Source organism: Triturus cristatus, chromosome 8 (assembly GCF_964204655.1).
Source record: "Triturus cristatus chromosome 8, aTriCri1.1, whole genome shotgun sequence".
Classification (NCBI taxonomy): domain Eukaryota; kingdom Metazoa; phylum Chordata; class Amphibia; order Caudata; family Salamandridae; genus Triturus; species Triturus cristatus.
Window position 1 is genome coordinate 1,449,683,254 of NC_140591.1, and position 27,453 is coordinate 1,449,710,706.

Below are 27,453 nucleotides of genomic sequence, written 5' to 3' on the forward strand. Positions count from 1 at the left end.
AACTGGTCTGTGCACCAGTGAGGAATTTGGAAATGTCCCCCTCTAACTCTGGCTTGAGATAGTCCCAGAAGAGGGCAGTTGCCATGAGTCGTTTAATGGCCGCAAGAGACGACACAAATGTTTGTGGCTAGTGAGAAATGTAAAATGCACCCCACCCGCCTCCTTGCACCGCCATTTTCTGTCATTCCGTCTGCCCAAGTCCTCACAGTGGTTCAAATGGTCGGGTCAGGCCGTGGGGGTTTCTGTGATCACAGGGGAGTGTTTGTCAGACTGGTAATTGATTTCTGGTCCCTCAGACCCTTCGTTTTACGACTCTGCAGCTGTACATTAAAAAAAAAATTAAAATCAAAAGCTCCGGTGACACTTCAGGAAATATAAATGTCTGAGCATGCTTTTCAGAGTCTGCGACTTAAATCACGGCCCGGCCCTGACGTGCACTTCCGTGGAACCCACCATATTGTGGCCACCTTTTGTTTGAGGGCGCTCATAAATTTAAATAACAAACTCTCTCTTCTCATTCTGTGACAGTCTGTGCTAGACAGCCTTAATCCTCGGAGGGGCATTATGCTGTCCGTCTGAGGCAATTTACAGAGGCCTCAAGAGGTATGGTCTCTCTCGAATGTTCTCTCTCTTTCTCATCCTCTCCTTGTGCCCGTGTTTCTCTCCCTCACACCCAACCTTCTCTATGTCCCCCCTCCCTCTTTGCCGTTCCCTCTCTCTTTCCTCCAACCATATCCCTGTCACTTTTTCTCAAAATCTCCCTCTTTTAGCCCCTCTCACTCTTTGTATCCCCGTCTCACTCTCCCTCATTCTCTGCCTGGTGATGTCTCTCCCCTCACCTTTGACCACTTTTTTCCTCCTCGCCCAATTTGCTCGCACGCTGTTGTTTTCTTCCTTACTCTTTTCTCTCCATTTCACTGCCACTCTCTCATCACAATTCCTTTTTTTTCTATTTCATTATCTCCTTCCGTCCTCCCCTCTCTTATACTCTGTTTCTCTCTGAGACAGGCATGGTCTCCTTTCCCATTCTTTACCCATTTCTTTACCTTTCACCTGCATCTTTCTTTTCCTCCTACCACCTTTTGCAATTTATCTCTTTTTCACCATTTTCTCCATATTTTTCATGTAACCACCTCTTTTTAATCTTTCTTTCTTCTTCATTTTTTTTTATCTCCCTCTCCATATTTTCTCTACTCTCTTCTTACTCCCTGTTTTTCTCGAATATTCTGTTTTCATCTGGCTCCTGCTGCACCCCATTGTTTTTTCTTTAATTTGCCACACCTACTTTGTCCTTCCTTTTCCTTACTTTCTCTCACGTAACCTCAGTGAGTCACGTTCCTTCTCTCCTCCTTCACAACTCTTTATCTTACTTTCTTTTCCTCCTTACTGCTCTCACTCTGTCACCGCCCAGCACAATAGTATCAGACCTACCCTAAAATCAAACTGCTGCACAAACATTCCTCATCCCATCATTTCCCTAAAGAGCTGCCCTCCTGGCCTTACAGCCCCCTTTGTGCATTCTTCTCGAAAACCCCTTATGGGTCCTGTGGCCTTACCTAAAGCCCCTCCTGTTACCCACCTGCCAAAGCATCCGACCAGCTTTTCTCATCCTACCTATCTTACTTCCATGTGCAACGGTCCTCATTCTACATCTTGATCTATCAGCGGTCATTCCACATACTAGGCCGAGCGGTCCTCACTCCACATTCTGTAGGTATCAGTCCTCATTCCACATTCTGGATCAGTCGTTATTCCGTATACTGGGCCTAGTGACCATTTCCCATGCTGAAGCTAGCGGTCCTCAATCCACGTCCTGGAGGTCTCGGTTCTCATTCCACGTACTATTATGACATACTGGCCCTCATTCCACACCATGGAGCTATCAGTCCTCATTCCACATTCTGGATCAGTCGTTATTCCGTATACTGGTCCTAGTGACCATCATTTCCCATGCTGAAGCTACTGGTCCTCATCCGCATCCCGGATCTATTGGTTCTCATTCCACGTATTATTGTGACATACTGGCCCTCATTCCACACCATGGAGCTATCAGTCCTCATTCCACATTCTGGATCAGTCATTATTCCGTATACTGGACCTAGTGATCATCATTTCCCATGCTGAAGCTAGCGGGCCTCAATCCACGTCCTGGAGGTCTCGGTTCTCATTCCACGTATTATTGGGACATACTGGCCCTCAATCCACATCAGGGACCTATCAGACCTCATTCTGTGTGCGGGGCCTGCTGGTCCTCATTCCACGCGTTGGACCTGCTGGTCCTCATTCAGTCACCTGGATCTGGCTGTTTTCTTTCCACCCGTTTTGCTGCTGGTCTTCATACCGTATCCTAGACTATCACTCCTCTTTGAATATGCTGGCCCCACTGTCTTCACTCCACTTCCTGGATCTTGGATCTTCTGTTCTTATTCCACATCCTATATCTATATAGTCCTCCTCGGACATGGATTACCCAAAACTTCACATGGACTACCCTGTACCTACCGATTTTTCTTCCTTGACCTACCGTCTTCCAATTGCCTCACAACCACCAAGCTACGCTGACTGCAGAGGGATCAACGCTGGCGACACAGGGAAAATGCTTTCACCATCCTGGACCCAGAGACGTTTCAAATCATGGGCAAATGGGGCTCCGGCCCAGGGCCCCCTGATAGAGCCAGCTCTGTTCTGCAGAGTCTTGCCCTGATGACCATGAATAATTCTTAAACAGGTTCTTTCAAATACCGTTTTCCTTTAATTTATTTTTAATGTGAGTGATGTGTGAGAGTCTATTATAGGCCTTTTGCAGAGATATTTTGTGCTTATGTTTCATGCAGCATGCATAAAAAAAAGTTTCTTTTGGATCAAAACAGGACCTGACATTAGAAATGGGAGGGGCCACAGAGATTATTTTCAGTAATATTCGGGAGCTGCTGCTATGTTACAATATTTAAAACATGTCACTATTTCTGAATCTTAGATGCAAACACATTTAGAATTTGGATAAGTGCGCATGTCAACTGTCAGTAACCTGGCCAGGGGGAGGACATGAAAGAGCTGAAATCAGATCATAAATTCAAAGCTGTTAAGAACAGGAGACCCCTATACACGTTCAGCCCAGGGCCCCCAATTTCCCTAAGATGTCCTTGCCTGGACTTAATGGTCCCCGTCTCCTTCTCTGAATCTTCCAATACCCATAACAATACCGGCGCCCTGGCTATCCTGGTCACACTGATTCAAATATATGACTGCCACAGATCTCTTCTGGTTAAAAGGGCCTTCAGGCAGCCTGCACTTGCAACCAGGCCAACAGTTGCTTTCTGAAGCCGCCAGAACTAACAGTCAATTCCTATCAACACTTTATAAGGTGGTCTTCCAGCATCGCGGATGCACAAGGAAATTTACAGACCCATCCCAACCTTCCTGGAGCTGCTCTGACCCCCCCAGTTAACATTTGCTGAATTCTAGCCAAGGCACCTGACAAGACCCCCAATATTCCCCACCTTGCATAATACACTATCTTCTACATATTCAAAATCTTCTATACATCGAGGTCTCCCTATAAATTCCCCCCCACAACCTGCCACCACCTTTCACTACTTCGCCTTATTTTTTCACCCTACCCTTTTTCTGTAAGGGAAACACAACCCCAAAACATATGTTGCCACCTCAGCCCTTCACTGCCCCTCCCCATGTTCACTCCCTCAACTGACAATTTGCAAGAACGTGTTTATACCCAACTCCATCTTACCGTCGACTCACTATCTTGTAAATATTCCTTCGTAGGAGTCCTTCTCTCATGAAATCCCCTGTTGTACTGCCCTGAACCGCTTGGTTCAATCTAGAGGGTCCTTGTAACCAAACCCACAAATTGCCCCCTAACCTTCAAATACAAGTAATGCTGCCAGTTCCCCTCCTTCTTCTTTCTGCATCCCAACCAAATCTACCCAATTTAATGGCACATTGCTTAAATCCCCCTATAATTATAGTCCAGTCCCTCTCTGATTGGCTTGCTGTAGCCCAGTCCCTCTGATTTGGTTCGCCGTAACCCAATTCTTCTATGATTGGCTAACCTTTAGCCTAATTCCGCTTTGGTTAACTGGCACTTATAAGGTAAGTGATCATCCAGTGCCCTAAAGAGTTCAGACTGCTTAAGAAGTCTGACTTTCTGAAATCTCTCCATACTTACTTTCTGAGTATTTTCCCATCCCTTTCATGTCCAACCAGCACCTTGTCCAGCCCTGATCTTCAGCCACTCATAAAACCAACATTTGATTCTTATATACTGCACTTTGCTTAAGATTCTGGGCCTGGCTTGAATAGAACCGCGCCATCCGCCATTACTCTCCCTGCATTCCATTCAACTGTTTTTTGCTTGTCATGCCATTATAGACTGGGACCATCTATTTGCAAATCAGTCTAGGCTCGAACCCAAAGGGGACAGTCATGTCCCTCATGGACACGGGATGCACGCAGGCGCAGATGTGTTTCGACTTTATTTAAGATATTGTGCGTATGCCACATATCACTCCAACCTGCAGCTTCCAGCCATACTGACATCTAAAACTGATGGTTTGCACAAACAGAAGAGGTTTCTCTGGGGCGGAGTGAAAAAACCCTCTAAGTTGTGCTAAAAAATGCTCTGAAAATAATCTGCTCCATGCCACATTTCTATCGTTTCTAAGCACTGTAAAAACAGAAGCTGCGATTACTCACTTCAGAGGGATTCCATTTTCTTACCTCAGATGTATGGAAGGCTAAGCTTGGCATCATTATTGACAGGTCACCTTATATGTCAGCAGTGACCATTTAACTCAGGGAGTCAAAGTCAAAATAAGTTTTATTCAATTTTGTGCAAAAATCATAAAGGCATTCAAAAGCATGATACAAAGTCAATTAGCAGGTTAAAATCAAACACATAAATATGTTAAGAAATATTAAACTATCAGTAATTACGTTATGGTCTACTAGTGCAAGTGGTACACTGAATATAATAATCATTCGGAAATATAAGGAGCGATATGGGGAAACGAGGATTCCCTAAACCGAATAACTGCCCATAGGTAACATGAGATAGTACAACAAATAGTAAAGGGGAACAACCTTTACAACACAACTTTTACAACGCACTACCATTACAACAAAACTGTTACAACGCGAGTGCATTGACAACGCAGGACGTTACAACGCAAGTCTTTACATCGACTTGCACTAGATGGCGTGCTAACATTAAAAATAGTGTAGTTTACTATCCCAACACCTTCCCTACTGTTACGTGGACTGGAGTTGGAATAGTAAATGACACTTTTTTAATGTTAGCACGCCATCTAGTGCAAGTCGATGTAAAGACTTGCGTTGTAATGTCCTGCGTTGTCAATGCACTCGCGTTGTAAAACTTTCGTTGTAACAGCATGCGTTGTAACAGCATGCATTGTAACGTCATACATCCAATAGTAAAAGTGGAAAAGGTTCACTGAAATATATAAGCCGGGTGACATTATGCAAATTTTAATTCTCTCAGGATGGGTACTAATAAACTGTTACTCGGGATACCTTTCGTCAAATTGGGAGGAGTGATTTGTGGTCTTCTCCCGAGGAATCTTGTCTTGACAGCTCTAAACAGTCACTAACCTCCGCTTTAAAAGAATTCCGACTGATGTGTACCAGTAGGGTGTTAGGGACATCTAGTTTAACCTCTAGGTTTCTAGATGTTAAAATGGACTATAAATTGGAGCCAGCTCTTGATCTCATTCAACCCTTTTTAGCCAAGAAACTTTTTCTCCAATTCCGACACGGGACGCTCCCTCTCTATGCATTTACTAACAACTGGGCGGGGGCCAACAAACTATTATGTCCTGGGTGTAACGAGACAGATGAGACTGAGACCCATGTGATCTTTTTTTGTCCCGCATATAAGGTCGCCAGATCTAAATGGGTTTTCCAGCTCTGTAGGAATTTGGGAATTAGAAATTTTAGAGAGGTTTTTAGTCTATTAAAATATGATACACATCCGGTTCTTGTTGCTGCTATATCCAAATTTCTTTTTGCTTTGTGGTGTAAATGCAGATGTCTAGTGAAAAGTTAGGGCTGAGATTTGGACGGTGCCATTTTAATTGATTTTGCTACCTTGATTTTAAAATGATATTTTTTTTTTCTTTTTAATTTTTAATAGTCTAGCTATATGATGATGCTGTATTTTTAAATCTATTTTATTGTGCTTTTATGGCAATAATTGCCGAAATAAAGTTTTCTTGACTGATTGACTTACTCTGATCCTTATAAAATATACCAAAAAAGGCAATATGCACGGTGCTCTGGTTGGAGAGGTTATCACAGGGATATTTAATTAGGGTTTCGGACCGGTCATATATGCTGGGAAAACTTACCAGAGGATGGCAAATGTCTAACCCGAACCGAGTTAAAACGAACCTGTGATGGGTGCTGTGCACAAATGTTGGATATGGTTGCATATCGAAGGTGACCAGCATATGTCAGCAGTGATCATTATAACTCACTGAGCCATCCTGCCGGCTTCGCCACATGTTGGCCTATTGTTGAGGGGTAAAAGGCGTGATGGTAAGTCCAAACGAGTGAGTGATTTAAGCTTGCATTCAACCAATGACATTGTCATGTGCTGCTGTGCAGTCTGACCAGGAGCATCTTAAAACATAGAATTAATCGGTAGTGGAATGGGGTACTGCATTTCCGGTTTGGGGGCTTCCTGACTGACACGGATAGAGTGTTCAGTACGCAAACGCCTCCAACCAGCACAGCAGAGGCTCCAAGTCTGGGCTCCTTGACTCTAGGCGCTACCAGAATTTAGCTCAGCTTGGCCTGAAGATGCACGTGGCTTGTAAGAAATTGTAGGTTAGTATTTTTAGTTAAGATGTATTTTGCTTGCACTCTGTGACTGTGTTGCCATAAAAAATGCTGTGGCCCTGGGCAAGACACAGTTTGGAGTCCTCTGTTCGTACTTTTACTGCCCATTTTCTGCTAATTGAAGCCCACATGATGCCAAACAAACTTTCAGAAATTAGTTTAACAGAAAAACAATTCAAATGTGGTTTTCCAGGGCCCACAAAAGTCCTTAAGATGCCACTGGAGAAAAGGGAGAGAGACTCTGAGGTAGAGGTGGGCAGAGAGCAAAGAAGCTGAAATACGGAAATAGACTGAGGTGAGCTAGATAAGGAGAAAGTTGTCTCTTCCCGAGGGGACCCTGGAAGGTGGGGGCCCTGGGCCATTGCCCACTCTGCCCATGCCTTAAAATGTCTCTGTTCTGTAAATCAAATGAGTCTAAATTCTTCGATCCTTGGCCATTCTGGTGGGTGTAGTGAGTGAGTTCCCCGACACACCTCCAAGTATTGGTTCCAGTGTCTGATACAGACCACTCAATGCCGGACACTTCTGTCCTCGAAGTCTCTCTAAATCCTCATGCTGGTGCACAGCATCCAGTTTGCCGCACAATGACTAGTGAATTGTCAGACTTCACGCATCTCTTCCAACACATTCAATATCAGCCCAACTACAACCTACAGCCTTTCAAGTGTGCACTTAGAATTGGCGTCTAGGAAAGTGATGCAAGCAGGACCGGACTGGCCGTAGCGGGCACCGGGCATTTCCCTGGTAGGCCACCAGGGTTGGGGGACGGTTTTGGGTACCTGTGAGCCGAGTTTGTTACAGGGCCGTTTTTGTAGCATAGCTGCAATATCGGCCGCTGTAACGAAATCGGCCGAAACTGCCGTAGCAAACAGCTCGGTCGCACCCCCACTCCCCGGGGGCTGGCCAAGCACTTTGCCAGGGCACGTTTTGGTTCCCAGTCCAGCCCTGGATGCAAGTCAAGGTGCTTTGCCGTCTCATCAGGGGTATGAATCATTATATAAAAGCTACGATAAAGAGCTCTGTAGACTTTAAAACAGGAGGTTTAACCGCTTCAGTGCCCATGACGAGATGGTCTCGTCATGGAGCGCGGTTGCGCTGTGCCCATGACGAGACTATCTCGTCATGAACCCCGCCCGCTAATGCAACGGCCGGCACAGGGCGGGGAAAGGGCGTGGCACTGAAGGGGATAACATTAACAACAGGAGGTTTAACATTAGCCACAGTAAGTGATTCAGGGTAACTTTTTCACAGAGCAATATTATGTCAAGACCAGAGGCTCCTATTATGGTTTTTTTAACTTGCTTAAGATTTAATAGCAGCAGTCAAGATAAATTATAAACTACAAATCCCAAATGGCAAGGCGAAAGCTGGCCAATGGGAGCACAAAGAGTCGTAAATACAGTAACCAATGATGAAGGGTAACCATCTATAAAGTCCCACTTGAAGGTGAACAGCCCTCTTTTCTTGCTGCTTGCAGTCAAGATAAGTACGTTAATTTTAGCTTTATAATATTTTACTTTTAAGAGCTCTGTGCCTGTATAGTGTATATTTTCTGGGTATTTTGTCTTGGTGAAGTAGTGAAACCAGGATTATAACTCTGAGTACTAAAACTGAAAATATAACAAACCTCACTTCAATCCAGAGGTCAAAGTGGACGAGAGCTATTGGGAATAATTTTTGTTAAAAGAACAACCAATGCTGCATGGTTAATGCAGACCTTGAGTGGCCCCACGTTTAATGGGAGGGAAGGCCCCCTTTAGTATGAAGGGTGAAAAGAGACAAATAGCCAGGCCCACTGGAGTTATGCATTTGTGCACCTCTGGCGTTTTTTTCGCATAATTATGAATTTGTCTCAATTTGCCACACAATCCATTATCTGCTGCATAATCTGCAGATGTTAATAAAAAATTGTGTTTCTAGCTCAAACAGTTAAAAAAATACTAATAATGCAGCGACCAGTGCCTAATTTGAGACGGTGGTTTCCGGTGATCTGCACCAGCACTTGTGAACACCGGCACTTGTGACAGTCTGCCACAAGGTGGCGCTTTCTAACTATAATTTAGAGATGACCACAACAACAGGTAAATATTAATTCAATATACATTAAAAATGACTATTACCTGCTGCCCAAGCCATTCTTATAGCTTTAGAGGCCAGCACTGGTCTGAACTGTCACACTTGTAGGAGTGTGATGGTTAGTAGTGGTGTTATTACTAGCATTGGCTGCATGGCAGAGGTGGTGCAAGCTGCAGTAGCGTCCCGACGAGAGCCCTGGCACTTAATTTTTTTTTTACAAATTAAGCATTAGGTGCAACCTATGCCCAGGCAGTGTTAGCATGACATTAAAAAATAATGAAGTAATACTATCACAAAATGTGCCGCATTATGCCGCTTAATATAGCCTTCCCCTACCGCATAATTCATGGAGCCTCTCAGATAGCTTATAGAGAACCAAGCCTTCTTTCTAGGATACCTGCTATCTAGAGGAAATGTAATCATGTGCAACCAGTTACTCTAAAGGCTGCCTGAGGGCTAAGGTAGGCTATATTTTATCAATTCATTTGACAAAAGGTTATTCCTTCTAAGAGGCCTTGTAACGTCCGTGTGAGTGCTGCAAGGTGTTCTTTAAATGGAAACCTGCAAAAAAATGGTTTGCATTAGGTAGTCTATTTGCATATTGCGAATATGGGACTTTTAGAAGCACTCTAAGCACTTACATACGAATGTTTTTGCACATTTTGCAGCCTCCTCTCTTACACTGTTTAATACATGTTTTCAACCGTGGCAGTCTATATTATAGGGTTTGTAATACATTTTAAACTAGCACTGTGAGTACACGTCACTAGCCCACACCAATGCGGTTTCATACCAGTGACCCTCGGGTAACATTCACAAACACCTGAGTTCAGTTTTCTTACTAGAACAACGCATTTTCACACAGATTAGGTTACTTTCTTTTTTTTTTTTTTTAATAAAGGCGTTTGCATCCTATTTTATAAGCAGTCACCTGTCGGCGAAAGCCCACAAAAAGTAGTTGCAGAATATTTCCATCTTTTCTCTGACCCGCTCTCTTTGCGGATCACAGCTCCTAAACGTTTTTTAGGCACTTTGACCTGGATACAGCTTGTGGGTACATTTTCCACTCGTCTTCTCCGCGTGCTCTTGACAGCTCCGCAGGAGGGCCCCCCTCTGATCTCCAGTGGGGCACCCCACTTCTTTACTGATGCCTGTTTATGGGGTTAGCCTCCCTCCCCCCTCCCCCTGCATGCTTTGCTTAAGGTGTTTGCAGTGCAGCCATTAGCCGGGCCATTGATCATTGCCTGGGGCTCCGCACCTGCCGCCCCCACCCCTGTCGGGGCCTGATTTATGGGCAGGCAGGGCGCCCACTGTCGGTGTTTGCAGTCCCAGGTTTGGAGTCGCATCCCTCATTCTCTGATAGCCTCTGTCACCTCGGCGCTCCACCCTGTGACCCACCAACCCTGCAGGCCCCAAGTCAAACACGGCGCCTGCTGACAGCAGCCCTTCGCCCCTCCCCCCAGCACAGATTCAACAAAGGTGTCTCCCGCCAGTGGCGCAGCAAAGATTGCAGAGTCGTAGTGCAGTTAACCCCCCCCCCCCCTCCTCCCTCTGCAGTCCCTTGGTCAGGCACTGAATACAGCCATAATAGGGTCCCCTCAGACCCCTGGGACCCGGTGCCACTGCTGCTGCTGTACCATTGAAACCCACGCCTCTGGTTCTCACAGGAAGAAAGGCACTCGTTTTCTAGAAAATCGGCTAGAGGCCCCCTTTATTTGTAATAATTATGGTGATACAAATTTGAAACAATTATAAAGGGCCTGTATCCGTATTTAGTTTTTTTTTTTTGGGGGGGGGGGCTGCATTATTTCGCAGATATGTTGAATGGATGCGGGGGGGGGGGGGGCAATATGATCAAGATCACACAGTGTGGCCAAGTGTCCATGCCAGGACTGGGATTAAGGCCTCTTAGTTCAGAAGCCTGTCAGGTGGTCACTAATCGTGCTGCGTTGGGGTTCTGTAAATAAGTGTTGCCATCAGCTTACCGGACGCTATTTATTTTATCGACACCAGAAAGATGAAAAGCACACTTGTCATCCTCTATCTAACCTGTCGGTTAAAGCGCTGAGCCTCGCAGCTGGCGCTCATCCCGCTGCCCTTTCTTACCGGAAGGTGAAGGAAAGAGGCCAAACAGGGGTCGATGAGAGGTGGAAAGAGTTGTAAACACCGTTTAGAAGCGTGCAGCGCCATCGAGGCGCTTGTGCAGGAGCACGGGGTGAAAGTGTCCCTAGTTACTGTGTGGCACTATCTTACTCGCTAAAACGTTGGGCGCTAGACATGAAGTGCCAAATTTGGAACCAGACATATTTTTTTTACTCTCACCTGTGTCCTTGACCAAAACCGTGTGACCTTGGACATAACATTTAATATTCCAGAGTCTCAGTGCCCTCATCTGCTAAAAATTAGGAGCGCTTCAAAACAGAAAGAACGCAGCATTCCGATGAGTCTAGAAGATCTTAGAGGTACTTGGGTATTATGAAGCTGTCATGGGTATCCACGCGGCCAGGGGTGCAGCCCTGTGGACAGGTACTCTTACACTACCGCTGTGATGGGGCAGATCTGCCGTCTGCAGCAGTCCAGGGTGTCATAGCTCTGTGGAGAACAAGTGTCCACACTGTGAGTGTCCTAGCGCCTAAAGGAATGTCTGTACTTACAGCGCTATATCATTGTGTAATTGTCCTGTAACGCTGAACTGTTTTTACTGTGGGCTGTTATAGCCCTATAGAGCTGTATTGTGTACACCTGTGCAGTATTGTGCCATTGCGGCTCCGTGGAGCTGCACTGCCAATACTGTTAGAGTGTTATAGCCTTGTTGAGCTGTATTGTATATATTATTAGGGCATCATGGCTCTGTGGAGCTGCACTGCCAATACTGTTAGGGTGTTATAGCCTTGTTGAGCTGTATTGTATATATTATTAGGGAATCATGGCCCTTTGGAGCTGCACTGCCAATACTGCTGAGGTGTTATAGCCTTATGGAGCTGTATTGTATATATTATTAGGACATCATGGCTCTGTGGAGCTGCACTGCCAATACTGATGAGGTGTTATAGCCTTATGGAGCTGTATTGTATATATTAGGGCATCATGGCTCTGTGGAGCTGCACTGCCAATACTGCTGAGGTGTTATAGCCTTATGGAGCTGTATTGTATATATTATTAGGGCATCAGGGCCCTGTGGAGCTGCACTGCCAATACTGCTGAGGTGTTATAGCGTTATGGAGCTGTATTGTATATATTATTAGGGCATCATGGCCCTGTGGAGCTGCACTGCCGATACTGCTGAGGTGTTATAGCCTTATGGAGCTGTATTGTATATATTATTAGGGCATCATGGCTCTGTGGAGCTGCACTGCCAATACTGATGAGGTGTTATAGCCTTATGGAGCTGTATTGTATATATTAGGGCATCATGGCTCTGTGGAGCTGCACTGCCAAGACTGCTGAGGTGTTATAGCCTTATGGAGCTGTATTGTATATATTATTAGGGAATCATGGCCCTGTGGAGCTGCACTGCCAATACTGCTGAGGTGTTATAGCCTTATGGAGCTGTATTGTATATATTATTAGGGAATCATGGCTCTGTGGAGCTGCACTGCCAATACTGCTAAGGTGTTATAGCCTTATGGAGCTGTATTGTATATATTATTAGGGCATCATGGCCCTGTGGAGCTGCACTGCCAATACTGCTGAGGTGTTATAGCGTTATGGAGCTGTATTGTATATATTATTAGGGCATCATGGCCCTGTGGAGCTGCACTGCCGATACTGCTGAGGTGTTATAGCCTTATGGAGCTGTATTGTATATATTATTAGGGCATCATGGCTCTGTGGAGCTGCACTGCCAATACTGATGAGGTGTTATAGCCTTATGGAGCTGTATTGTATATATTAGGGCATCATGGCTCTGTGGAGCTGCACTGCCAATACTGCTGAGGTGTTATAGCCTTATGGAGCTGTATTGTATATATTATTAGGGAATCATGGCCCTGTGGAGCTGCACTGCCAAGACTGCTGAGGTGTTATAGCCTTATGGAGCTGCATTGTATATATTATTAGGGAATCATGGCCCTGTGGAGCTGCACTGCCAATACTGCTGAGGTGTTATAGCCTTATGGAGCTGTATTGTATATATTATTAGGGAATCATGGCTCTGTGGAGCTGCACTGCCAATACTGCTGAGGTGTTATAGCCTTATGGAGCTGTATTGTATATATTATTAGGGAATCATGGCCCTGTGGAGCTGCACTGCCAATATTGCTGAGGTGTTATAACCTTATGGAGATGTATTGTATATATTATTAGGGCACCATGGCCCTGTGGGGCTGCACTGCCAATACTGCTGAGGTGTTATAGCCTTATGGAGCTGTATTGTGTTCACTATTGTACAGTATTGGGGTGCTGCAGCTCTGTAGATCTGCACTGTCAATACTGTTGAGGTGCCAAAGATCTGTAGAGCTGTATTGTTCATATTACTGCAGCAATAGCTGAATTTTTAACAATATGGGTGTCATTTTCCTGTAAGGCTGAACTCGTTCTACTGTAGGGTATTATAACCTTTTAGAGCTGTAGTATCTACACTATTTGGGGCATTAAAGACCTGTGGAGCAGTGCTGTCAGTGCTATTGTAGAGTAAAGACACTAGTGCCATTGTGTTATATAGCTGTATTTTTACACAATTGGATGTCTTTGTCCTAACACTGAAACTGGGTTGTCATAGGCCTGTAGAGCTGGGTTGTCTATACTGTTAGGGTGTGGTGTTGTTCACACCCTTTGTGTCACATTGCCCTTTAGAGCTGCATTTTTATGCAATGTGTCCGCCAGAGCTGCAGAGAAATGGATACCTCACTGTATTGGGGTGTGCTAGCCTCTTGGAGCTATATGGTCTGTAACAAAGGGGTGTCATAGGTCTTTGGCGCTATATCGAACACCCCATATTTGTGAGAGATCATGATAGTGCTTTAGTAGCTAAACTTTGAGGTGTCCTAGTACTGCAGAGCCCACACCAAAATAAAAACAAGGATTGCCAAAGCCAAAAGGCCTTGCCTTTGGGACCTATTGGTTTCATCAATGTTTTTAGTGATACTGTGCAGCATTGCCAAAAAAGATTAAAAGAAGTCCTGTGATATGGCCTCCTGCATTATTATGTAGGCGCACGCCCACGCATGTGCGCACCTACAAAATGATGAGGGAGCTCCTTTTTATTTTCAGTTCCCCAAACATAGTTGGACCTGTAAATAAAAAGAAAAAAAATGTGTAAAGGTGTTTTTAATTTGTTTTTAAAGTGTGTGGGGCAGCAACAAGGGTTCAAAAGCATCGCAACAGGTGGAAATCAACACAGGAGGCTGAGGAAGCGTAAGCAGCACGGGGCACGGGGCGGGGAAGCAACACAGAGGGCACAGAGAAAAGCAAACTGGTGAGAGAGCAACATGCATGAAGCGTGCACTACAGGCAAGAAAGCAAGGCGGGAAAGAAGCACATGGATGAAAAAGTAATGCAAAAAGTAGTTCCCTAAAACTGAGCAGTGGAAGGATATAGGAAATTGAGAATGTTTCAGGGGAAGGACAGACACAAGATGGACAAGGCAAACCATTGAATACGACGTAGGCAAATGAGAGTACCAGTAAAGTCACGCAATGGGTGGCAAGCCCCTCTGTGTTCTTGGCAAGTCAACATGTCTTTTGGGACCAGATATTTGCACTGTCTGGAAGGCTCGACTCAAACAGCAAGGTCCCTTGGAACACCCATCCACACAAAAACCACACTGCTAAGATCTTTATGTGGGTTTATTGTATTTTTAATCAACATAAACCAAAAGAAAACTAGGCTTTCACCAAACAGATTTCTACTTACCGCTCACAACCAGATAACCACACACAAGCGACTCCTAGATATTCCAAAATCACATGAAAGGCGCGAAGAGTTCAAGAAAGCGCCGGGGTTCCATTTTAGTGGTAGAAGGCGCTATATATGTATGGATTGCAGATCAGAGTTGTTACAGCATGGCAGCTCTGTATGGTTAACAGGTTAACATAACCAGGTTGACATTTCTAAATAGAGTCAAGACACCCCTTGTTTGGTAGTGTCACTCGTGGGCCCAGTGAATGTTTCATCTGCGAAGGTGGCAGGGTGCAAATAATGTACCTGGCCTGGGGCAGCAGAACCCCTAGAGAAGGCCCCGAAGTGACCTGGGCTCGTGAAGCTTACATCATTGATGCTGACCTGAAGTCACCCTGTGGGTGCTCACCTTCGATCGAGGTGGGGGGAGGGGGAGGCTGGGATATCGCGATCGAACCTGGACGGGATGTTCCTTGCACTGCAAATGTTGTTTCCATCATTGTTGGATGTATTGTCGTTCAGTTGAACCTGTTCTGTGTCTGTCTGTACGTGTTCTATGCTTTGATGGTGCACTGCACGTGTCTCATCACCACCCTGCCCAATCCTGTCCATTATTGTGGGAGCATCGAAGTGTCACTAGGGGGAGCTGGTACCCAAACAGAATGGCAGAGACCTTTAGAGTGCATTTACCACAATGACTTGGCTCAAATGAAACGTGTCTGGGGTGTAACCCAATTAATTCACGAATTCATAGACAGAGGAAGGATTTATAGCTCCCTGGGCCAATATGGCCGTAGGCGGGTGAGAGTGGGTTGAAGGATGGATAGATAGGTGGGTAGGTGAAGTGTTAGTTGGATTGGTGAATGGGTCCGACGATATAAACTCAAGGATGGATGAATGGATATGCATAGGGCGGATGGACTCACGGACAGTGATCCAATTCATACGTGGGAACGTAGACGGGCAGTCGAGGGTTTTGGGTTTGTAGTCAGATGGGCGAATGGGTTAAAAGATCAAAGACCCCTTGAACGGGCAGAAGAGCAAATGCACGGATGGTTGCATCAACAGGTAGAGGTTCAGGTGCAGTAAACATTGCAGCTGCACTGGGGGTTTCAAGGCCCCCACTGCATCTGCCACGACTACCCCTGGAGACACGGGTGCCAATGACAGAGACAGTCTCAGGGGAGTGAGGGGAAATCCTGACAGCGTAGTTTGGTGGCAGAGACCCCCGGGGCCACGTGCCCCAGTTTCAATGGTCTGTCTGCCTCTGGTATGTGGGGTCGCTGCAGCGTGGCACGGTGCCCTGCTCTCCTCTGGCGGGTCCGTGCCTGCACCGCAGCCTCCTCCGCGCGCTCCCCGCGCCGGTGTGTACACACGTGCAGTGCACCATTGTTTACATCCCTCCTATGACTGGCTGCCCTTGTCTCCCAGGTCCCGCCCCCTCGTGATCCCGCCCCGCCCCCTCGTGGTCCTCCCCCTGCACATTTTTACGTCTCGTGTCCTGTGTTTTGTGTTCTTCCCTCAGGTCCTCCCCTGCCCGGCTCCTCCGCATCCTCCGCCTCGTCCACCCTGGCCGAGCGGTCCCCCTCCTCGCCCTCTGCCCCGGCGGGAGCCAATGGCGGCCAGAGGGCGCTGCTAGGCAACGGCGCGGCCGGGGGCTCCGACTCCGAGGGAGAGCTGGGCCCCGAACCATACCTGCCCCGAGGCGGCTCCGGAGAGCCCAGTGCGCCCGCCGGCGGTGAGTGCTGCATGCTTGCCTCGTCTCCGCTCTGCTGGGAGGTGCCAGCGTGCATTCTCTGCCTCTGTGCACTGCTAGGGGTGTGCGCCTGCATGCATGCCTCGTCTCCGCTGTGCTGGGGTGTTCCTGCGTGCTGTACCTCTGTGGACTGCTGAGGTGTGAGTCTGCATGCATGCCTCGTCTAAGCTCTGCTGGGGGTGCCAGTGTGCACTTCTGGGGGGTGCATTCTCTACCTCTGTGCACTGCTAGGAGTGTGCGCCTGCATGCATGCCTCGTCTCCGCTGTGCTGGGGTGTTCCTGCGTGCTGTACCTCTGTGGACTGCTGAGGTGTGAGTCTGTATGCATGTCTCGTCTAAGCTCTGCTGGGGTGTGGAGTGAGGGTGTTCTGCGTGTTGCACCTCTGTGCACTGCTGGGGTGTGAGCCTGCATGCATGTTTCGTTTTCGCTCTGCTGGGGGTGTGCCTGTGTGCTGTACCTCTGTGCACTTCTGGGGGTGTGCCTGCGTGCTGGACATCTGTGCACTTCTGGGGGTGTGCCTGCGTGCTGGACCTCTGTGCACTGCAGGTACTGTACCTGCCTGCTCGACTTCTGTGCAATGATAGGGGGGGGGGGGTGCGCCTGCTCTACGTTTGTGCACTTCTGGGGGATGTGGGGGGGGGGGGGGGGGGGGGGGGGTCCATGCGTGCTGTACCTCTGTACTGCTGGCGGTGTGCGTGCTTGCCTTCTGTACCCCTGTGCACTGCTGCGGGTGCCTGCCTTCTGTACCCCTGTGCACTGCTGGGAGCGTGCGCCTGCGTGCTTTACCTCTGTGCACTACTGCTGGGGTATGCCTGCCTGTTCTACCTCTGTGCACTATTGCTGTGGGGGAGGGGGGTACCTGTGTGCTGTACCCCTGTGTTCTGCTGGGAGTGTGCGCCTGCGTGCTGTACCCCTGTGCACTGCTGGGAGTGTGCCTGCCTCTTCTACCTCTGTGCACTGCTAGAAGTGTGCGCCTCACTGTTTAAGTTATGTGCACTGCTGGGGGTGTGCCTTCCTGCTTTCTCTACCTCTGTGCACTGCTGGGGGTGTGCATCTGCGCGCTGTGCCCCTGTGCACTGATGGAGGTGTGCGCCTGACTGCACTACCTCTGTGAACTGTTTAAGTACTTAAGTGCGCTGCTGGGGTGTGTGCTTGCCTGTCTGCCCTGCCGCTGTGAACTGCTGGGGTGTGTGTCTGCCTGCTCTATCGCTGTGAACTGCTGGGAATCTGTGCCTAGCTGTCTTGGTTCTGTGACCTGCTGGGAGCGTGCCTGTCTGTTCTATCTCTGTGAAATGATGGGTGCGAACCTGCCTGCTCCACCTGCCTGCTGTATCTCCGTGGTGAATTGCGGAAATGAGTGACTATCTGTTCTACCTGTGCCACCCACTGGGAGGTGTGTTTGCCTGTTTTATCTCTGAGCTGCTAAGAGGTCTGCCTAACTGCTTTATCGCTGAAATGCTGGGAAATGTGCCTGCCTGCTCTGAGAAGTACTTGTCTGTTCATCTCTGCTACCTACTGCGATGCGTGTCTGCCTGTTCTGTCTCTGAAATGCTTGGTTATCTGTCTGCCTGTTCTGTCTCTGAGCTGCTGGGTTACGTGCCTGCCTGCTCTGTTTCTTAACTGCTAGACTCGGTGACTGGCTGCTTTGTCACTACAAACTGCTATGATGCGTGCCACTCTGCCCTGTCTCTGTGAACTGTTAGGATGTGTGCCTGCCTGCGCTATCGCTACAAATGTCTGGGATGTGTGCCATCCTCCCCTCTCTCTGTGAACTGCTGGGATGTTTGGCTGCCTGCTCTCATGGCATGTGCCCCTCTGGTTCCCTTCTTTTTTTGTGCACGCATTAATAATCACTTTTAACTTAATATTTTGTGTAGCGCTTTATTCTGCATGTGAAGCACGTCAGAGCATACAGCGCTCTAGTTTTAGGAAACAGACTTTTCTCTTTTTTGTTCTAATAGTGTTCTTAAACTGCGCCTTGTTTGCTATTTGAAGTGTTTCTTTCCCATTATAAATCTGGGACTGCAAGCACTCGAATGAGATTATTTAAAAAAAACAGCGTTCGTTGATCCGCAGACATTTGTCAAAAATGTTTATGTTTCTAGACTTTGCAAGCATATGGAGTAAGTGGACCCCCGCACACCCCGCCCCCTTAGCCTCGCCTTGAGCGCTTCCAAATGTTGGCATGTGTCGCTTGCATGGCTCTCAGTTAATTCTGTTCTAAACGTTTGCGTCCAGTGTACAACTAGTGTTTGTAAAGCTTATTAATGAATGGGTTAATGAACAGGCTCGCACAGAGCAGCTGTGTGAACCAGACCGACCCTCTGTGCACATGCAAATGAGGCTGGATTGTAATGTTTCAAGGGCGGCATGTATGCGCAGGCCCGTTCACACGGCCTTTGGCCAAATGTCTTTTTTTTCCATGTTTCTTCCGTAGGTTACTAGTGATGTTAATACGAGTGTACGATGCATTTATCAGCTTTTTACATACATTGTGCTTTAAAGGTCTTTCATATTATTGGTATTAATTAGCATACTCTGTTTCGGGACTGCGTGTGCTGCTTGGAACAGGCCGAAGCAAATTGAAATATCTTTAAAATATGTTACTGTTTCTTGTGGTTTTGTGGCTTTATTCATTTAAATGTGCTTCGCTCCAACACTGTTTAACAGGCACGTTTTGAGTCGGAAAGATGGGAAAATTACCATCGTTTTTGGAAATTTTAAAGCAAAAAACCAAACCTTTTCTGATGTCCTCCGAGTGATTTCAGTGCCTTTAAAGGGACATTTTAGAATGGGCCAGCGTCGCATTGTCCGCACAGCCACGCCAGAGGGTCCCGGGCTGGTATCTTGGTGGCATTTATTTAGGGCACCGGTCGTTGTGACTCGCCTCTTGTCTTGTGATGGGACTGTGAAAGATTGTTCTGTGGAGTCACTGCAGAGAGCCAGTGTGGGCGCAGGGGCTCTGTCTGGCAGGGCGCCAAGCATTGTGGCCCTGGCTTGTGTGGGTACCGTTTGCTTCCCAGCATGGGTGGGAGGGGGAGGGGGGCTGGCAGCTTTCTGCTGTTTTCTTTTCATGGTCTTACGGTTTCCCTTCCTTTTTGGTTCTTTCCTTTTGTTTTGACTCTGTGATGGGATTACTTATTGCCCCCTCCCCCACGCCCCTCAGGCTGGGCCAGCCAGCCATGTGTAGAATGTGGCGGCCCAGGGACCCCGCCGAGGGTGCAGCAGGCAGAATGTAACGAGCCACTGCGAGTTTATTCGTCACCAGGAGCCATTCTCATGATTGGGGGCCGCAGTAGCGACACCTGTTATTTTACAGCGCCAGGAGACGCCAGCGCTGCGAGAGCAAGCGCTTTGTGAATCCTGTTGTTGTCTAGTCGCTGACAGATTTCTCTGAGCCCACAGTAAAATTGCAAATATTTCATTTCTGGCTTGTGCTCTTTTCTCACTGTCTCAATTACATATGGTTGAACATTGCAAACGTCATGCTCTCCCATTGACACGTGTGGAGCTGTATGCAGCTCAGTAGGTTGCGCTCCGGCTTTAGAGGTGTGTGTGTGTATGTGTCTGTCTGTCTGTCCCCAGGATGTAAAACGTTTAATCCCGCCGACCCAGCCTTGCGTCCCTGTGAGGGGCATGTTCGACGCTCACTGTCCCAGAGTTGTACATGTGCATATGCTGTGTAGCCCTATCATTGTGTGGCGCTGTGAGTAAAAGCTGTTGCATATGCCCCTTTCAGCGGCGCTAGTTGCAGCGGCCCCAGGAGACTGAAACCCTGAGTTGGCTTTGCCAGAATTGAAATCCGCGACGCCCGGTCTCTAGAGTGAATAAACGCGTCGCTGAGTTTCCTCACTCGCTAGATGCAAGGATGCGAGGGCGGGAGTTATCGCCCCTTCACTTAATAAATGGAAATGTGACACTTCTTTGCTTGGTGTGTGTGTGTTCTGTTTCTAAGAGATGCTGACTTTGGCAGATAATTGACACGAGAAATGGGGATGAGGTGCCCAAGAGCACACAGTTTGGTCAGTATGATGGGGAAGTAGAGATTTGGGTCCAGGTCTCCTGTTTGTGTGGTTCGCCCTAGCCTGTGCCCTTCTCAGCGGTGTTAACCTGTCGAGTCTGCGATCTGATCAAGAGAGCTCTTATGAGCGCCAGGGACACCCCGGCCATTACACACTAGACACGGAAGGTCACAAGCGATCCGTACTTGCCATGTGTGTTTGAGTACCCGCAGAACACACCTGCAAGCCCCAGAAACTCGGCAAAGGCCCACGCAGGATGTGCAACCAAAGTCAGTCGTGTGCTCTCGTTTCACAAATCACTGTTAACAGATCATTTTGACCAGCTGCTTTTAGTGAAGTAACCGAATACTACAAGTCCCAGAATGCACTGATTTATGACATGAACACCGATGTCTCAAGGCATGGTATCATGTTGGCAACTCTTCCAAACCTCAGAAAACAGCCTACATGGCTCCCAAGAGCTGCTGCTGGCAGCTTTGAGAGGGGGAGGGGCGAGGGCTTCCTTGCAGTCACATCTTCATGACAATGGGGAGGGGGTGGAAATGGGAAGGGGTGTTTAACAATGACCTGTCACAGGCAGGAGCCACGGGATTAGCTTGAAGTCCTGTGAAGAGGCCTAGCTCCTGAGGCCCTGGGAGGCAGGATGACAGATGGGGGGAGGTGTGTGCCCACAGGCCGGGGCATGCCCCCCCTTTCCAGGGAAAGGTAATGCAAAAGGCTCTCTTCACCCCAAGGCCCTCCCAAGGATGGGTCGTATAGCCAAGCGCCACAGCTTTCTACTCGGCACCCCATTTATTTCATCACAACTTGAGCAAAGCGAGATAAAGTAAAAAAAAAATATATATATATATATTCCTCAAAATGCCCCAGCTTGTAGGAGCGCACTCACAGGAATTTCACCATCCGGCTTTTCAAGGGAATAACCACACGTTGATACTCTTCGGTTATCATTTCTCAGACCTGACGCGTTTCGCGGCTGGTACCGCTTTCTCAAAGGTCGATGCACAATGAAACTCGCAGGCGGTTTCCTACAAACATCATTTTATTGCAAGCTCTGTCCTGAGTGGACCGCGCTTCGTGCGCGTCTTGCATTGTGGGTGTAGTAGTCCCTTAGGAAACATAAATTAAACCTTAAGTAGGTCCTGCAAGTCTTCAACATTAAAAGCATATTGTTACCCATGGTGGGCCCCAGAGTCAAACGTTGGTTGAGTAAATCCCAAATTCCTGCGCCGCATTCGGGTCCCGATACAGTTCAAGCCCACGGCCTCCTTGACTTAATCATTATAATTATTATATATATATATATATATATATATATATATATATATATATATATATATATATATATATATATATATATATATATATATATATATATATATATATATATATATTCATTCAAGTATCTGGAGAGGCCTCCCCAGCCTAAGGGGCTGATGGGGTCAGCGGACACTGGGACTGTGTGTGACCCCATTGTCACAGCGGGGCCGCTCGGGCTTTCATCCTCCTGAGGCTGATCAAATGAATACGTTTGAGGTGTAATAAACATCTGTTATACTGTACCAAGAAACCCTGCACGTTAGAAAAACACTCTATGGGAGACCCCACATCAATCCCAGAAGAATGCCCTCACGGGGAGGGGGTGCGCAGGCCCCTGTCCAGCGCCTCCAGTCCTTGCTTTCAAGCACCCTTCCCGCCGCATGCTGTGCCAAGCTAAAAACTAGAATTAAAGGCCTCTGTGCAAGGCTGCAGATAAGGTTTTGAAAGGGGAGGATTTTATTCCTTACTTTTGGAAACTGACAGTAAAATGTTTTCTTAAGGATCAAATACCTCAAACCTCATTCCAAAGGGGAGCTTTTTTAAATGAGTAACGTTGACAAATGTGTGTTTAATTGATCAACCATGACTCTCCATTTCATGTAATCCATACTTCTTAGCTGGCACTTCAAGTAAATGAAAGAATGCATTTTTCACGTATAAAAAAAAATAACCTTGTGATCCGACACGCAATAGTAGCGTGTTTTTATGTGTTTGCAGCTGCCCGCGGCTTACGCCTCCATCTTCTCAGCTTTGGTCACTACGGCAGTGCTGGTGGTGAATTGAGAAGAACTCTTTGTATCTCCTTCACTCACATTTCTTTTCTTTTTGTGTTCATTTGTTAAACCTGGGCATTATTGGATGTACCCACAGTAGTGGTTTAAATTGGCGCACCTATTGAAATGCTGTCCATTTTAAACACAGACCATTACTGTTTCAAAAACACACGGCCTGACGCCAGGGTTCTCAGTCACCAAACTTTCAGTGGGCATGAAGGTACCCATTATATATTGTAAATATCCAGTTTTGGACAAACGGCAACCAAGCATTTAGTCTAATTCTAAGCGCTCACAATCGTTAAAGGCCCAAGATCACACAACCTTATCTCCTGTATACATGCTTGTCCACTCACACACTGCATCTCTTGCCTGTTTGTGCTGCTGCCTTTTGGTTGGCTGTGTTACCTGTTATTGTGTTACGTTCAGATATATATCTTTTTTACAGAGTTTTATATAGTGCGAACTTGTCCCGAATCGGGTATCAGAGCGCTTTACATAGCACCAGTTAAATTACATGAGGACTCATTCATTTTGTGTTAGGCACAGGGAGATCAAGTGATTTGCCCAGAATCACAGGATGTTCTGCGTCATTGCCAAGACTCGAACCCAGTTCCCCAGATTCGAGGTCGGAGGCCCTAGCCTACTCTTTATAAGGCGCTACAAGCAGCACTAGTGCCATTTCTAAGCACTGTAAATGAAAGATGTCACTATTCTGTAATGCAATACATTTAAAGTTGAAAGGCTGAGTCTGCCTTCCCGGATTCGAACTTTTGATCTTCAGAACACCGCATTTGTCAGCAGGGAGCGCTCAGCTCACCGAGCCTTCCTGCAGGCTTTTTGCAAAGATGTTGTGTATTGTGGTGATGTTATGATGGTCCAGGTTTGTCACGAGATATCGTGATATTTGTGTATTTGAGTTTAAAAAAATATATTTGACAGTGGGCACTGGCGCGCGGTGAAACTAGGCCTGGGCGTAGTTCGCGAAGTAGCACTTCGCGAAGCTACGCAAAGTGAAGTTCGCACTACGCGAGCTACGCGTAGCACTTTGCGAACTGCGTAGTACCTTGTTCGCACTGTGCCAGATGTCGTTTTCAATGATTGCACAGTGCGGACAAGCAACCGGCACTGTGCAATCATTGAAAATGGCATCTTGCACAGTGCGAGCTGTAGTTTTCTGCTGCTCGAGTAGATTTTTACTCGAGCTTCAGCTTTCTCAACGCGAACTGGTAGTTTCTCATCGCGAGCGGTCGCGAGCATACGCGACCACTCGCAATGAGAAACCTGACCTCCTCGCGTTGGGAATCTCGCCGGGAGGTTTATTTTCCATGCTCGCGATCGCCAACTTGAAGTTGCTGATCGCGAACAAGGAAAAAGTCTCGCCGGGATGTCATTTTGCTTGCTCGCGGTCGCCAACTTGACGTTGAGGACCGCGAGCAAGCAAAAAATGACCGCAGCACTACGCAACGCGTGTTCGCACTGTGCTACGTGCAGTTCGCGTAGTGCGAAGTAGCGCGAACTTCGCAAACTACGCGAGCGTAGCGTAGTGCTTCGCCCAGGCTTAGGTGAAACCATTGAGAACATCAGAGTCCTTCAGTTTGTGAGCGTTGCATATATGGGAGGCGCGTGGTTTCTAGACTCCTACACAGCAGTACTGCAGACCGTGAACATTGCATCGCAGTGTGTGTGTGATCTGCAGGTTGAGTATTCATGCATGAGTGATTGCCACACATGCAGCGGATCACACATGCGGTGTAAGCTCTTTTGATCATATTGGAATATAGGATAGCACAAACCAGGGTGTCAAGCGCAGGCCTGATCCACTGTATACTTTCTGGATAATGTAATATGCAGGAGTTCAATATAGATTGTATATTATACGTTAGTGCTAGGTTTCCAGAGCCTGTGTTGACAGTGTTATATAGTCATTCTAGAAAAAAATTCGGGAATGTGCGTTTCATCTTCACGTGAATCACCGTTCTGGGTGCCAGTGGGCTGGGGCTGTACTCCGGAGGTGACTGCCCCTTTACAGGTGACCATCATGGGACGCTGACGAGCCCACCCTTTGGACTCAATTGGCTGTTGCGGAAATCCATTATAACGGTGGAATGTTCACATTAACAAATAGATGGATGCCACGTCGTGGATGACTCCTCGTCTGTGGCATTCCGAGTTTGTGAAGTGCGTTTGTATAGCGCGCCGATCTTGCAGGCACCCAGCATTGGCACCGGATTCGCCAGGATAGGATTTCACGTACCAGTTTATCCTTTGGGGAAAAAAAGCTTTTAAACTATCACCCTGCAGACACAACATCGGCAGTCAGCACAGCTTCCCTCTGGGGTTTAATCATTCATTCATTCATTCATTCAAATGAGGGGAAGATGCCCAGGATACAATATGCCCCTAACCTGCGCATGCCCTGCTAAATCTGGAAGCCAGGAGTAAATCAAGCGCACACCCGTCTCATCCCCTCAGAGGAGGAGTAAGTGCGCGCCCGTCTCACCCCTTCAGAGAGGAGTTAGTGCACGTCTGCCTAACCCCCACCCCCTTGAAGAGAAGTGCATGCCCGTCTCATCCCCCCTCAGAGAGAAGTAAGGGTAAGTGTACGCCCGTTTTACCCCCTCAGATAGGAGTAAGTACACTCCTGGTACATTTGATCCCCTCAGCAAAGAGTAATTGCACGTCTGCCTCACCCCCTCAAAGAGTAGTAAGTGCATGTTAGTCTCATTCCCCCAGACAGGAGTAAGTGCAGCCTGCGCATGCCCATCTCACTCCTCAGACAGGTGTAAGATCTGCCTGCTGCTGCGTGTCGGCCTCATCCTCTCAGACAGGAGTAAATGCAGTTTACACACGCCCGTCTAACACCTCAGACAGGTGTAAGTGCAGCCTTCGTATGCCCGCTGTCGCCCTCCGCAGTAAGTGCGGCCTGCTCCTACGCGCCCGCCTCGTCCTCACAGACAGGAGTAAGTGCAGTCTGTTGCGGTTTGAACTCCCGCTCCATACCTCGCAGGCGGGTGGGGGTGAAAGGGCGCGGGGGCGCTGCTGCGGTCGCACACGCTTGCCTCTTAGTACGTGCTTGTATTTAGGCGACCAGTGCCGGCAGACGTATGGTGACAGCGCAGTGATGGACACCCCCCCGGAGATTGCAATTAAAAGGGGTCTCGGCCCTCTTCGATTTCGTTGCTTCTCCCTGCGCCCATTAGCCGCTCCCAGGACGGGTCTGGCTCGGGGTCTCCGATGGCGTTTCTGTCGTATTGACGCGCCGGCCCAGACGCGCAGCTGCCTGAACATCCATCCATCCCTCCCTCCTCTAGGCGCTGTGCGTCCCCGGGGCCGCGCGCACTGTGTGAACTGTAGGAGGTTGGAAGGAAACCTGCACCCGGGCCTAGACACAGTGTCTCGGCGCTCATTGATTGACGCCGGGGCTTCTCCTCCAGTCCGACAGCGAGAGAGCTATGGTCCAGTGTGGTCCACTCTGACCTGTCTCCATCCTTCCGCCATCAGTGCCGCAGAAGGTGACCTTTGGCAGCGCCCGCGCCCTCCGGCAGAGCGCAGTGACAGCGTGTGACCTTGGTTCAGAGTGACTGCCCGGTACTGTAAGTTGAGTCCGGGCTGTCGTCTGCAAGTTACGGGGTGTCCTAGGACATCATTTATATATGTATGGCGACGTGGGGTTGGCATCTCAGAAGTGGGTGTGATGAGACTGCTCAGTATTTCTGAGTGTCTGAGGGCTAGAGTCTTAGTCCACGCCAGAAGCACCCTTGGGGGTGGCGTCTGCACTTGGGACTGTGTTTGCATGTACAACCATCGGTGGCATTGAACGTCAGTCATGATCCTACACTAGCCAGAAGCCCTACAACCCAAGAACCCTTGTGTTGCCTGAATGACGTCCTACATCGTAACAACACTTGGGTTGGCATCTCGAATGGACTGAACACCACTCTGCAGTCGGGGTACCACGCCGGTGGACGGCGTCCCCCCACTTATTTTACGAGCTCGATAACTGGAGCAAATGCAGCCACACATTCACTCTTTGGCCTCTCTGGGGCGAGATCGGAGCTCATTCAGAACGCTGCTCACGCGCGGGCTTCTCTGATGCAATCGCATCTAAGGGGTGAGCGAGGGGAGGTAATGAGTCTGATGGTGCAAGCCACCATACGTGACGTCACTTCCTGACGTCACCCGTCTGCACTCATGGTGTGCTAGAGTAAAGTCCCACACTGCAAGTATCACTCGGTTGTTTGAATAACGCCCTACATCAGTGGATCCTTGAGTTTCTGGAATAACGTCCTGTATCGTAAGAACCCTTGGGTTGGCACCTCGAATATGGAGTAAGTTGGTACTTAAAGCGATGGACAAAACACCACTCTTCAGTCTGTGCGTGCTAGAGAAACCTTCCACAACACAAGTATTCCCGGGTTGTTTGAATAACGCCCTTCATAGTAAGAACCCTTGAGTTGTCCGAGCGACGTCCCACGTCTTAAGAGCGCTTGGTTTGCTCGAATAACTCCCTACATTTTAAGACGCCTCGGGCTGACCTCTCCAATACGGAGTACAAATGATGGATTTGGAAGTCATTCATGGTCGGGGCTGTCAGGATAATGTTCTACATCACAAACCATCATTTGGGTTGGTATCGGTACACGAAGAGATGGGATTAAACATCTGTCCTTCCCTCCTCGAGGCGCTCAGCTCGGGCACGCTGGAATAACGTCCTACATTATAAGATGTGGTGGGAGTTTCTGCGGTGGCTTCTGTTTGTACGTATAAGCATTGACACAATTTGACGTCA

General features: G+C 47.9%; 1 protein-coding gene across 1 annotated transcript in view; it reads left to right on the forward strand.

The window, feature by feature from the left end:
* Positions 1-27,453, forward strand: part of TENM4 (teneurin transmembrane protein 4) — a 1,193,139-nt gene that overhangs the window by 781,574 nt on the left and 384,112 nt on the right. The window contains exon 7 of the mRNA XM_085623238.1: positions 16,316-16,528. Within this exon, the coding sequence (XP_085479364.1) occupies positions 16,316-16,528 (213 nt within the window). The remainder of the gene's footprint in view (positions 1-16,315; positions 16,529-27,453) is intronic.